Source organism: Epinephelus fuscoguttatus, linkage group LG16 (assembly GCF_011397635.1).
Source record: "Epinephelus fuscoguttatus linkage group LG16, E.fuscoguttatus.final_Chr_v1".
Taxonomy (NCBI): domain Eukaryota; kingdom Metazoa; phylum Chordata; class Actinopteri; order Perciformes; family Serranidae; genus Epinephelus; species Epinephelus fuscoguttatus.
Genome location: NC_064767.1, coordinates 26,702,924 through 26,716,821, shown reverse-complemented (window position 1 = coordinate 26,716,821; position 13,898 = coordinate 26,702,924). Strand labels below are relative to the sequence as shown.

The 13,898-nt window shown below is 39.6% G+C and overlaps 1 protein-coding gene across 2 annotated transcripts in view; it reads left to right on the top strand.

Annotated features, from left to right (window-relative positions):
• Window positions 1–13,898, top strand: part of macrod2 (mono-ADP ribosylhydrolase 2) — a 467,780-nt gene that overhangs the window by 331,704 nt on the left and 122,178 nt on the right. For both annotated transcript variants that reach the window (XM_049600013.1, XM_049600012.1), the window contains exon 7: window positions 12,552–12,582. In XM_049600013.1, coding sequence (XP_049455970.1) covers window positions 12,552–12,582 — 31 coding nt within the window. The remainder of the gene's footprint in view (window positions 1–12,551; window positions 12,583–13,898) is intronic.

The window sequence follows — 13,898 nt, the reverse complement described above, 5'->3', positions numbered from 1 at the left end:
CTTTGATCTCTCTTTTAAGAGTTAAGGATTTCACACCCCCCGAAAAAGAAACACCTTAGAGGAGCCATTGGTTTGCATGCTGTCTGCCGTTATGCACAAAATGAGGATAAAACGAACACAAAGGAAGCTGTCACTCCCCGTGTCCCTCCTGTCCCTAATCCTTCCACTCCTGAGTCTGTGCTTGCCACACCATCATCAGAGCTCAGATCAAAGTGTGAGAGAATGGCCCACAGGTCCGCGCAGAGGGAGCGCTGACCTCCTCAGAGCTTACTATGTCCTTGGACCAAAGTCTTTTAAGGGCTAGACATATTCATTGAAAACCAATTCTACACAGTATGCCTAAATTGAGCTTTACTTTGGATCAGCAATCTTGCTTTGTGGACATTCCCAGAGGCAGTCATTGCATCTAAAGTGTCAGTTGTGTTAAGACAATTTAGTCATCTCATTTGAAAGCCCTTCATACAGCTTGAATAAACTGAGGTTGGAAGCATACATTATTGTGCATACAGTAAATATGTTTGTATTCATACCCACGGTACTGCAAGCTTATATCTTTTTTTTTTTTTTTTTTTACTTAACGCACACTAGACCAGTATATACTGTAAATTGAAAAATAGTGTTTTCTCACGCTAATACGACACAGGCCTTGACCTCTCATCCGGCTACTGTTAATTAGTGTTGGTTGCTCTTACCTCTGGGCAAGCTCAGATTTATGGCTTTATGTTGTGGGGAGCTTTAAAGTGAAAGTGCGCTGCTGGGGCCCAGTCTGTCCACGGACTACATGAATAAACAGGCTTTGAATCAAAGCTCTGGTATACGTGTAGATTTAACCACATATGTAAATGCCGAAATCAACATACAGTTTAGCAAGTAGGTCTAAAATAAATTGATGAACTCTGACATGATCATCATTTTGTAGTGTTGCAGTATAGTCGGTGGTGGAAGAGGTATTCAGATCCTTTACTTCAGTACCAAACTGTGAAAATACTTCACTATGAATAAAAGTCCTGCATTTAAAACCTTACCCAAGGGAAAGTATGTAAGTATTATCATCATCATAATGTACTTTAAGTATGAAAAAAGTAGTGTAGTAAAGTAGTAGTGTTTTAATGCATGTGTTGCATAGATGTTAAAGGTTGTGCTAATTTTAACACCTTTATAAACTGTTTGGTAATGGGCTGAACTTTGAGAACCATGTATCTCTAAAAAGTCAACTTTTCATGGTGTCAGAAAAACAGCCCTGTTTTCAGCTTTGTGATGATGCATTTTCCAGCTGATCCCAGAGGGTTTTCAAAGAGTTTATTTAGCTTAAGAAGCAGGAGAATTTTCTCAGCACGTGAAGGAACCCTTCATTCTTCGGCTTATCACAAACATTAAAAATCAACACATATGGAGATACATGGTTTTCACTGGACAGGAAGGGGATGAAAAACTAATCTGAAAAGTAACTACAGCTGTCAGAGGAATGTAGTGGAGTAAAAAGTACAATATTTACCTCTGAGATGAAGTGGAGTAAAGCTATAAAGTGGCATAAAATGGAAATACTCAAGTACAAATACCTGGAATTTGCACTGTACTTAGTTACATGCCACAACTCAGTGTAGTATAGCTTTTATAGATGACACTGTATTATTGCTGTTGTTTAACTTTTGCCCTGTGCTTTGCAATCCAAGGCTCTTTACAGTATAATCTATAGAATGATGCTTTTAATCTCCAAAGGGATACTTGGACATTTTGGGATTATTTGCTGATTTACTGAGCATTACATAAGAAGATCAATATCAATTTCATCTCTGCGCATTCAGTACAGAGATAGATCAGTCATGTGTTTAGCCTACCTTCGCACAAACACCGGCAGCAGGGGGGGATTTGCTAGCCTCTAACAGACAGTTCAAAAAAAAGTCTTCAAGTCATCCAGGGTTCTCCATCTGCCGACAGAAGCTGCACTATTTTTTTCCCCAAGCCCATTCGTCTCACCCCAGTCTACCTTGGCTCATAAACATACTGCAGCCTGGCTTTTATTCCCCCACAACATTGCATCACAGGAGTTCACACAGGCTATGTATCACTGGAGTTGTGCAAATGGGATCAGCTATCATCAGTGTTGCGGAACTGAGTGCGATGAAGGCAATCACAGAGCACCCTGAGCTTCCGTTAACAAAGAGTTCATTAAGTCCAATAAATTCCCAGTTGACAAAAACATCCCAGGCTTCAAGTCTTGAAGTAATTATTCCTAAAGCACAAGGCCAATGAAGAAATCAGAAGAAACAGACTTACCCAGTGGTATACTGTATGTTTTGCCTTAAAGTATACAGGAAAAAGACAAACATTCGGTCTTCTAATTGGAAAATGTGTTCCTATAATAATTATGTACTTACCATGCTTCCAAGAGGTCACAACTACATCAGTACAGAGAGCTCGATTCGATTTGCAGTTAATGAGGTTGGGTCTCTTAACGAATGTTAGTTTTTATTTTGTATGTAGTGTTTTGGGAAATGTGGTTATGGCCTATTTTATCATCTCTTATGATTCTGTGCACAGCCCATTCTTTGGGGTAATATTTTACTTAGCTTTTCCATTTTATACCATGAGACACTAAGTAAAAAAGTCCAACAAAATTAAGTTATGGGGTCTCTTAATTATCTCTAATGGTAAATAAGCAACTTTGTACAATTCCTGAGGATCATTTTGATAGAAACAAACATTTTATTATCTGCAGGATATCTATGTTGTTGTCATATATGTGGTTGTTGTGCTGACAAAATCTGACTTAATCACTATTAAACCAGTCAGACCTCTAAGGCTGTACACAGTTGAGGCAGTGGGAAAGACCCGAGGGCAGTGAAGGATCATTCAGTGGCATCCTGTCCTTTACTCTGGGTGACCATGGGGCTACAGCTAGGAATTATTTCTACATTAACCATATTAGTTATAGCCAGCTAGGGTTGGGTGTAATTTGTTGTTTTGCTGTTATTGATTCTAAAACGATACTTTAAAAATGTTGCCAGTGGCTAAATGGTGCCAGTGCCAATACTTTAAAAAAATAAAGCACAACATGATGGTCAACATCATTAAAAAACTTTTTTTTTTTTTTTTTTTTTTTACATTGCAAAGGCAAATCTAACCTTGAAATTGAACAATTTATGAACTCTTACCAGTTTAAAGTACACTTAAATATGTAAATATGAATAAATACAAAACACTTTTAACAAATTTACATAATAAATACAACCTAACCCAACTAAAAGGATTTGGCACTAAATATTAGTTACAGTACTGATAACAGCAAAATAAATTTTGAGTTTGGATCACTAATTGTCTCCCTAACACAGAAAAGACTCAGCAGCCTGACAGTTTACCTTTATCTGTTCAGGAATGTCTGATTGTTACTACAACGACAATAGCCTCAACAGTCCACCAAGAGGCTGAAATGAGGCACTGAATTCTGCGTTGTCATTCAGTCCGGTTGGGTTTTGGTACCCTACTCCACTGACCACATGCTACCATATTAACTCTGTTTCACCATGTTACACTGACTCCTTTACAGCCCCTGACAATAGCTCTTAACCCACTCCATGTAGCTCCTAGCATACGTCTAACCATATAGTAGCTCATCAATAAACCTTTAATGTTATAAATAATGCAGGGCAACGTTAGAAAGGTCAGTTTAAATGATCAATCACCCATGTTCCCTTTAGATGTCAGTGGAGGTTGCTTAGTAGCTCAGTTCAAACACCTTTGGTCAGATTGGGGATGATTACAAGGCTTTTGTCACTGAATACAGTCTCAGTACAGCCAAGCTTATATTTTGTAGGTTTTCAGTCATTAGTATGCAGTATGCAGTATGCAGTATGCAGCAGACATGATTTTTGTCTCACACTGGTCCTGTGACAAAGACAGGGGGCCATACAGCAAGTCTTCATATGTATGCAGTTCTGTCACCTCAAAATTCAGAGTGGGGTTTTGACTTTGAAGCCCCTTTGATATGGTGCTTTTGAAAAATGTTGAAGGACGCCTTGAAAGGAAAAAAAAGTCTAATTAGTAGCCCTACATTGGAAGGGTACCATCGGCTGGCTCTCACACTGCAAGACCAGAAACACTCTTTTTTCCTTTCTCTGATTAAATGTGCTGTTGAGGTTGATTTATGAATGGAAATTAAAATAATGTCTCATGAAAAATGCTCCCTAATTATTATTTTACTATTCATTTAGATCAACCACTTGGAACTCGTCTGCTCTTGCGGTACAAATCACAAGCTGTATTTTAGGATTACTGATAATTCTAACCTCCTTGCTCCGTATGCTGCTAATCTCCGCTGAGACAGTTTGACATGGGGTATGGATATTTGAGAATCCACATCTGCCCTGGTTTTACCTTCCATAAAGGGATATATGGCTTGACTTGTCTCTTTTGCTACACTTTATCTGCAGCATTTCAGAGGCTCTTTCACTTTGAGATACCTCATGAAACAGCAGTTTGATAGATTCCAACAGAATCCTCCTTTTCCCTGCTTTGATCATTTCTTTGTGCCCACCTGTAATTTAGGCCTCCAAAATGCAAATGACTTCTAATGCTACACACCATGCTCTACATTTCTTAAGCACTCATTGGAATAATCACAAGCTTTGGGGGCCCTGAGGCATATTGAATGATGTCTTCTACACTGCTGAGTGTTGAGGTTCAAATATCCAAATCAAACGTTTTGCTCAGAATTACCACACATACATTTTCTCTTCATTTACTGCTTTCTTTGCTTCCATCTCGGGATCAAAATGCCTCCTACAGTTTATAATGTCAAGGCTCTTGTGATAAATACAATAAAAAAAATCACAAGACCATTATAATCATGTCAGGGTGATGATCCTAAAGTTCAAGGCTTTAAAGGAAGCGGATGTCAGATGCCATAAATCACAAAATAAAAGCCAATATTCACATAATAGTTGAGGCTGTGGTCTGCTGGAATAGGTTCTAGATCTGGTTGCCAATAAAGTTAAAAAATAATACCTGTACTAGTAAATCTGAGATTTCTTCAATTTAGCAGCTTAATTTCATCCAATGGGATAATGTAGGCTCACTGCATTCTCCATTTTTGCAGGAATATTATTTTTGATTGATTGATAAAATGTTGGTTTTCCATTAACAACAAATTACAGCAGCGAGCAGGAGACGGATCAAAAACAATGAGGCTTCTTGAGAAAATATCATAATAACAACCTGTCTCAAGTAAAGGCACAGGTCTATTACCCCAACTGTCAGTCTGAGGCTCTCTCTACTCCGCCGCATTTCAGCCCGCAGTGAGGTCTTGATTTCACCCTCCACAGGTATGCTAATCTAATCAATAAGTTATATTTAAAAAAAAAAAAATGTATCTGACAAGAAGTACGCCTGCAGCTGTACAGAGCAGTGGTACAGTGAAGTAGTAGGAATACATTTTGTTATTGAGTTTACCTGACATGCTCCTTGCCCACTCATTTCAATTCTGTCAATCATGTGCAGGTTATGCAGAGGTTAGTCAGTTTGTCTCACAGATGTGAAGCCCTTTCTTTTGTCTTTGCCTCTCTGTTGCTCAGTGGTCAGTGATATAATTTCAACTGATACTGAGCCAGAGCGCTCATACATAAATATGAGCGGACGTCTGGTTGCATGTGCCCTCAGTTCAGAGTAGTATCATTTTTATGCCGTTTCTAAATGCTCCCTCTTTAACACTGAAGGAATCAGAGTCACCAGCAGACCTCTGTGGGAAATCACTGTGATATGAATAATAAAGAAGAACCCTTTTTCCACCCAAACTGGATGGTATTTGCACACTCAACGCACTGGTTTGGATATGTTAAAGTTTTGCATGTACTTCATAGTTTTATGTTAAAAGTTGCTTTCCAGTTCCAAATGTGATGACCATATTGTATCAAAGAAGCTTCTTAGTGTACCTGTGCACTGAAGCTTTTGGGCTTCAGGGTGAACTGTGCTTGATCAACCATACAGCTGGTCATGGGCCAATGAATCAAGCAGCCATCAGTTCAGTAGCTGCTTGTATTTGCTCCACTGCTCTGCCCTATCCAGAGGCTGCAGCATTTACACCTTTTTTTCTGGCCATTCATCTCACCTCTGTCATACGTTTGGCTGACGGACATGCTGCAGACTCTTTCTCCCCCTGCAGCACTGAATCCATCGCACGTGCAGACGGGATCAGTGCTGTGGAACTGAGCAATCATAGAACACCCTGAGCTTCATTAAGGCCAAAAAGATTTCATTATATACAACTGCTGTGTCTATCTTTGGTTCAATCCCAATGTGTGCACTCACTTGTCCTACTGTGGAAGTGGCAAGTGGTTAAGAGCTCACTTGTGAGCAGTTTAAGCCTTTCTGCACACCTTCCTCATATCTGGAGTCCTACACACTCCTTGACTGAATAACCTGTAGTTTCTGACATTATACTGTTACTTAAAGTGGGAAATATTGAGGCTGGAAGCCCAGAGCCAGAAAACACATCATGCATTTCCGTTATCATTTATCAGATTGTGCATATCGCCACTACATAGCAAAGTTTGTTTACATGCATGGAGAAACTCGGATAATCCTTACTTAAGTAATCTTGCTTCAAAATGATTCAAAGTAAACTTCATGTTTGGATTAGAGCCACCCAATAAACCTCACAGAGTGATTATATAAGACCAGGTTAGGCTGGCATATTTCAACATTGAATATTTTGCTGTGAGGTGGGAACGTCTTACCGCTTTCACTGTTTGTTTTCATTGCTGCTACAGACTCGCACTCACACAGCACGATAGATAGGCTACATGTTGTTGTCAACAGAAACATTGTGGTAAGCACTATTTACAATTTCTATAGTCTGGATTGTCATTCCTTCCCTCTGTATCAGACGTTACCTAGTGTTGCTTAGGGAAAGGATTTATTTGGTGGTGGCACATTTTCATACTTCATTGCTGACAGGGCCCTATAGAGGACGACAGGAATGTTCTGTTCTGGTTTATTCATAACAACACAGATTCTGCATCACAAGGAAGCAGAGGTGCTTGCAAGCAGCTTATCCTTAATAAGCTGTTTTCCAGAGAATCATGGCCAGTAAGTTAGTCCCTGCATGTAAACACAGCCAGTGATGCTGAGTTCTTAATGGACACTCTGATATTATTGTGATAATAGTTATACTTGATCACAGCGGATATAAAAACGGGTGGTGGGACTCGGGCCATTAGGTTCCAGGTTTCTCACCCTCTGCATTTCTCCATCCTCCATTTAGCATAATGACACTCAAACAATCAGCGCTCACATTAGAATATGGAGTGTGGTATTATGCAGAATAAAAGGGTGTTAATGTGTCATATTTGAATATCCTGATCTGTAACCGTGGCATGCTCTTCCCAGCAGCAGCAGCAGGTAGCTGATTCAGACAGAGAAACCAGGCATGACCTACATGCTTAAAGAATTACAGCAGTCAACAAAGAGGATTCTCTTCATGTTCTGATACTCTGATGTAAGCCCACACTGTGGCAACAGTGGTGAATAATAACATACTTGTGGTCGCATTTGCACAAGGTCTCCCCTCGCTGCTGTGATTTATAAGCAGAGCTTCCATCTGCAAACAGGCTAGGAGGCTTCAAGCTACGGGGGCAGCACCCTGTGTCCAGTGCTATTTACTCAGCCAGCCGAGACGAGGTGCTCCCCCCGGCAGGATCCTGCAGTCACAGTGCTCATGCATGGTTTTCTTACCTTTACCTGTCTGCTCATGGGAAGGTGACAGCTACAGCAGGACAGCCACAATTTGCCACAGGTTGAGCCATCTTTACTGTGTCATTTCCTGCTGCTTAACAAATGACTGAAAGCTGCAGGCTATCATGCTCTCCGTGGAATAACAGTGACTTAGTTTTATGAGCACTGTCTTTGCAAAACTCTAGTCACACTTTGAAGTGAATAAATCATCGTTTTAATAAGCCGTGGTTGCGTCTATTTAAAAAATTAAAAATCCTCCTGAAAGTATTACAGTAAGTGCATGCAAATGATAATTAACACCATCTTCGTTAAATGGATGCATGAATGTAACACCAAGTTTTTCCAACAATAATCACTGCAGCCACTCTGTGCTGTGCTTAATATACTGTGAGCTGAAGAAGTGTACAGAAATGCCGAGAGGAAAGGTGCTCCACTTTAAAGTGATGTGATAGATTAGGGAGGAGCGGCAGCAACAGAATAATTTCCCTGGTGACCAATTTCTGAACACTCCCTAAGCAAAGAAAATCAGCAACAAGCCAACATGTCAGACACAGCCAAGTGCCAGGGTTTGGGCGAACATGCTGACTCACTTCTAATGAGCATCCAGAGATAGAAATAATACCTAAAGGAAGAATCATAGGTCATGACTGCGTATATACGGACTGACTGTCCTAATTAACACTGGACCTTATACAGTGTAAGCAGATGTACAGGTATGTACGCTAACAACTATCAAAATAGCCTCTACGGTGGCCCAGTGTTGATGGGAAAGAAAAATGGGCTTTGCTGCTCTTACAGTGTTGCTCGCTGTGGCTGCTTCTGAAATCTGCCGTAGCTCTTTATGCATTCAGCTGTAGTATTATTGGCTTTCATGCAGTTTTAACAAATTAAAGGACTTTGGCAATAATTTGTTTTCTGTCTCTGAAAGAGCTAAAGCACTATTTGATTTAACACTTCCATTAAGAATGACCGTCACCACTCATCTACTCTGCATGGGAATAATTGCAATACTAAAGCAGGTGCTACCGCAGTAAACAGGTCAGGGTCGGGAAATTAGCAGCCACCACCGCCCAAATGCTGGTAAATTGTTGTCAGTGGCGTGTAAAATTGTCAAGCCATGCGCCACTTTGGCAGACCGGGGAAACGCACAACAGAAAGACATTTAGCAAGGTTGGCGTATGATTAGATCACAACTGCTGTATAAAGGCAAAACTATTGGCCGTAGAACTTTATTCATCTTTTATGTGATTGTCGAAGTTCATAGAATTCTAACCAATGACAATCACGCAAACGTACGTACAAGCCCACTCATTACTGCATCAACTCCAGTATCTTACATGAGAATTTTGTCTGAGGGAATAGCTCAAGGCGTAATGAGTGTGGTTGAGCGAAAGAGACAGAGAGTGATGGTGGAAGCGCTCAGAGCAGACAGGTATTGGTGATCGGAGCAGAGAAGAAATTGTCAAGTGGTAGTGAATGTACAGCGAATAATTTTCTGTTTCTTCATGCACTATGCGAAATGTTCTCTGTTTGATTTGAAATGTATTGATAGTATATTTTTGCTGTCATGTATGTATATATGTATGTGCATGTGTACATAACCCCCCCCCCCCCCCCCCCAAAAAAAAAGGGCTCCCTGGAGAGCCACAGTGTAATTTGAACATCAGAATTCACCCTGCATTCAGTGTTTTTTGTGTAAATAAATTGGACACTAAATGACATCATCCTTTTTATGAAGGGATGTCTTGATGATCTAAATGTTATGTCTTCCTTTTGAGCATAAATTTCAAAAATAGCAAATAAAATTTCTTAGTTTGAGTTAACAGCTGGAGCTTTTAACAATTTTAACTTTAAGCTTATAAATAATGATGTTGAGCATGTTTACAGATATTGATTATCAGTAAGATTTAAAATTTTTGCACAGCTTGATGTTATTTATTGCTGCCCATGGCTGATATGGATGAAAAGGAGATGTGTCTGCCAAAATGCTCCCCAGGCTTTATAGTTTTATTGGATATATACTTCTCCTCACTTTCCGCAATAACTATCCTTTAAATAAATAAAGTGACATTTGCATGAGCCGCAAAGGTGTCAGATCTTTACAGCACCCCTTAAAGTGATTACCCAAAGCATTTTCACACCAGAGCGATCGATACCCTTTAACGGATCAGCCAGTGAACTAATAAAAAAGATTTTAATTGATTATGCTGATGGTGTCATTGCAGCATCCCACAATGTGTTGAGGTTTAGTTGCCGTTGGAGCAGAAGTTCAAGTTGAAAAGACTGACATCGCTGCCTTTCAGCTGAGAGAAGATAACAAGGTTTCTGGCTCAGGATCAGTTTGGCAGCCAAGACTGGCTGGAGGCATTGACAGGAAATAATGCTCATCTTGTCTGAAGATTAAATTCATTTTACTTCCTTTTTATTATCACACAGCTTCAAATAGATTCTTGCTGCTGTAGTGAATCTCGATTCCTGTTTGTATTGACTGTTGCCAAATGTAGAATTGGCATAATTTAGCTAAAGGTATTGGGATTCACTGGTCTAAATGCTGACTACAGAATATGAAGGACTACATTTCATTTGTGCAATTAATAATTTGGGCATCCTTTGGTGTTTTCAAATACAAATTCCTTTATATCTGACATCTAGTTTACATGCAGTCATTATTTCCTTTTGATATCATTAATCCATTTTAGACCATTTTGTGTCTCATTCTCAATATTTCCTGTGTGTGTGTGTGCCATGGGCAGCGTTTGGCACAGACTAAAAATGGCCTTGCTTTTCCACGCTTCATCATCTATGGTTTGTGTCAGACCCAGACAGTCATCTGGAAAGGTCAAAGCTTCGGTAAAAGATTTAAATCATCCCACAGAAGAAAGATTCACCTTGACAGGCGGAACCTGAAAACTGGTAAATAAGAATACAAACAGAGACTCATTCCTCTTCGCTTAAAGCAAGGACAAACGGACCATTGCATTTCAAAGCAGGTGTCATAGGTTGTGATGCTTTAGAGGGAAAAAAGTCTACATATTTTATCAGTCTTTTTAATCAATTATTTACTTTCAAAATAGGTTTATTTCTTCTCTCAGTTGAAAAGACCCACCGGATTAGAACCCTGACTACTTCTTTGTATAATCATCATAAGTGCGGATGTGTATTTGCTATCTTTCTCTTTCAGATCTATTAATTGTGTTTTCACTTCTAAAATGAAGTGATCTTGGCACAGCTGCTAGCAACAGCATGTTTCTAAATACAACTTGACAGGGTCAGTGTGGCAAAACAAACTGTTGGGCTTAGTTTTGGCACAGGGAGAATTTGACATATGCGTATTATTCTTTGATGAATCTTTGTAGTGTTTTGTTGTTCTATATTCATCCAGTTGTGAGCTGCTGGTGGGAATGTTTTCCTTTTCTTTTTTTTTTCCATTTGTCATGCCGTTATATTAATGCCGCGGCCACGCCTTTTGATGAATGCAGGAACTAAAGCACGTATTCAGCTGCTTTTGAGGACAAATGGGACCTTTGAAAAAATCCTTTCTCTTTACTGTTTATTAATATACTTAAAAAGATGAATGTGAAATCGGGAAGCTTACAGCGAGGCCTATGTATCATAATGTATTTGCTCACAGAAGTAAAGAATAATGAAACTATTTTCAGCTATAAAGCCATGCTTGAATAATATGTCTGCTGCAAAGTGCTACAAAGCAAGAACTATTACAAGGTGGTTACTTTTTATAATCTTTTTGGAAAAGACAGCCATAAATATATGTAGGTTTCTTCTCTTTAGCTTATGAAAATATTTATATTTACAACATGCATTCTGATTCTCAGCATGTCTCCTTGGTTTTGTGTATGTGCTCCTACACTTTAGCAGTTGATGTGGTGTTATTGATTCCTGCTATTGATCTAAATGTGGCAGCGATGACTTTGTGATTTCGTCTTTAGTTTTCTCATCATTTGAATGAAATGCAACGAAAAGCCTCCTGCTGTGATGTCCTCGTTGTTGCCGAGACTCAGCTGGGTTTGCATCAACTTTACACAGAATGAAATCTGTCTTTCTATCTAAATCCATTAAATTTCAGGCATATATCAGTTGGGTGAAAGTAAATTTGAAGTGTGAAGCAGCCACAGTCCTTGGTTAAGTTCCATAAACATCAGTGGAGGAGAAAGTCTGTGTGTAAGTTTGGGCTGTAGGCGACAGACAGGATCAGTCGACCTCATTTGGATATTCATGTGCTGGAGATTATTAAGCAGCGAGCTCTACATGTACCTATGAATTCACATGAGTCTGATCCACCGTTCCCTCAAGCAACATATGCAAACTACGACTGTTATGGACTGTAATGGGCATTAAGTACTAATAGGCCGTCACGATCATTGGTGCAACGGTGCATGATAGGATTTCCAACAGTCTAACAGCCATTTTTACGCAGCAGTGTGATCGTGATAATCGATCTAATGTGTGTGTGTGAATAGGGGTGTTCATGTCCTGGATGAATTTAGTGTGCCTGTGTTTTTTTGGAAGTCAAGAAAAAAGTACACTGTATTAGTGTGTGTGTGTTGGGAGCTGGAGCATGGTTTACAATACAGTTCTGCATTAGCATTGCAAGATTTTGGGCAAATGGATCCGTAAATAGCTCCTCCTGGGAATGAAGTGAAGCAGTAGAGGTAAACAACAAGCATACAAAAGGTAAACAGTAGGTGTGCTTCAATGCCGATGTAGTGCTAATGCTCAGTGAGATAAAAGTTACTGTTGTTTTGTCCCATTTATTATGTGAATATGCTTTTATGACGTTTATTTCTGTCTTTTTTGTTTTACAGGCCTTCCCATGTATATCCACAGGCATCTATGGTAAGCTTAATCTCTCTTATTTACATGTTTTATCATATCAGTTGCACACATTGGCACCGTGCACCCGCCTTGTATAGCAAACATCGTCATTATTATATTGCAAACATCATTTCAGTGGCTGTATATTCAGTTGTCTTCGTCAAGAGCTGGGGGTACAGATTTTGTCTTTGAAGAAAAATACAGTATGCTGAAACATACCAACAAGTTCACCTTACACCGTGTTGCACAAAGACACAACCTAGTATAAGGTGAGCAAAATACAGACCCCGAACAATGCTTGTGCTCCCTCACGGGACCAGGCCTGATATGCAGCAAAGCATCGCTGGCAAAGAGCGGCTGTGCTAATTAGACTTAAACAAAGTCACATTGAAAACATGCCAAACTTGGTGACATAAACAGGCTTTGAAGTTATGATGGTAAAAAGGTGTTTGATGCAGGGGAGCTACTGGAGTTTATATGATATAGCAAATTGCCTCTGCTGAGAAGAAATAATGGCAGTATATATACACACTCTATACAGTATGCATCATCCACTGAACCTGCACATGAGCTCTAACAATCACAGTGGGTGCCATAAGGATTAATTAGCATGCTAATTTTCATTTGCTGTCAATAACAACATGTCAGCAGCAATATGGTTCGAAAGCAGTCACCACTCTAGTAAACTTATGGATAAAAATTACCTAGATGCCTGTTTTGTGTCCCGCAGTGCTTATTGAGCCTTTGCAGCCAACGTAAGTCAGTGACTGTTACACATGGTCAGGGTTGAAGTTGTTTGGGCAGTCGTCTCGTGAGAATGGCTCGGTGCGCTCATCGCTCTCCATGATCATATTACAGCCACGGAAATTAAGACCATTTTACAAGACCGGAGGCTCCCTGTGGTGTAAACACTGTTCTCGCAAGATGTTCCCATATATGTATACAAGGATAATAACACAACTGGGCCCAATGTTGAAACAAATTTAAAAGTGGTTTTTCAAACACCAAAGTGAACTCATAACCTGTTCATGGCCTCTCCAGTCACCAAAGCTATATGGTAATCCTTTATGGGTCTCTCGCCATGATCACTGAGAGAGCTGGAGGCTTTTCCACAAAAAAAGAAAAATGTAGTCTATGTCTGAAACACAGAACAGAACAAGACAAACTGAAACTGCTGTGTGGTTATATTTCTGTTCAGAAGCTGTGTTTAGTCCACCCTGCATATGCTTCTGAGCTATAATATTTATGTTTTTTTGTTTTAAAAAGAGTTTTCAACCTTTTGAAAAACATAATACCTAGGTGTTAATTTGCCATTTTCAACACCGACGGGGTACCTT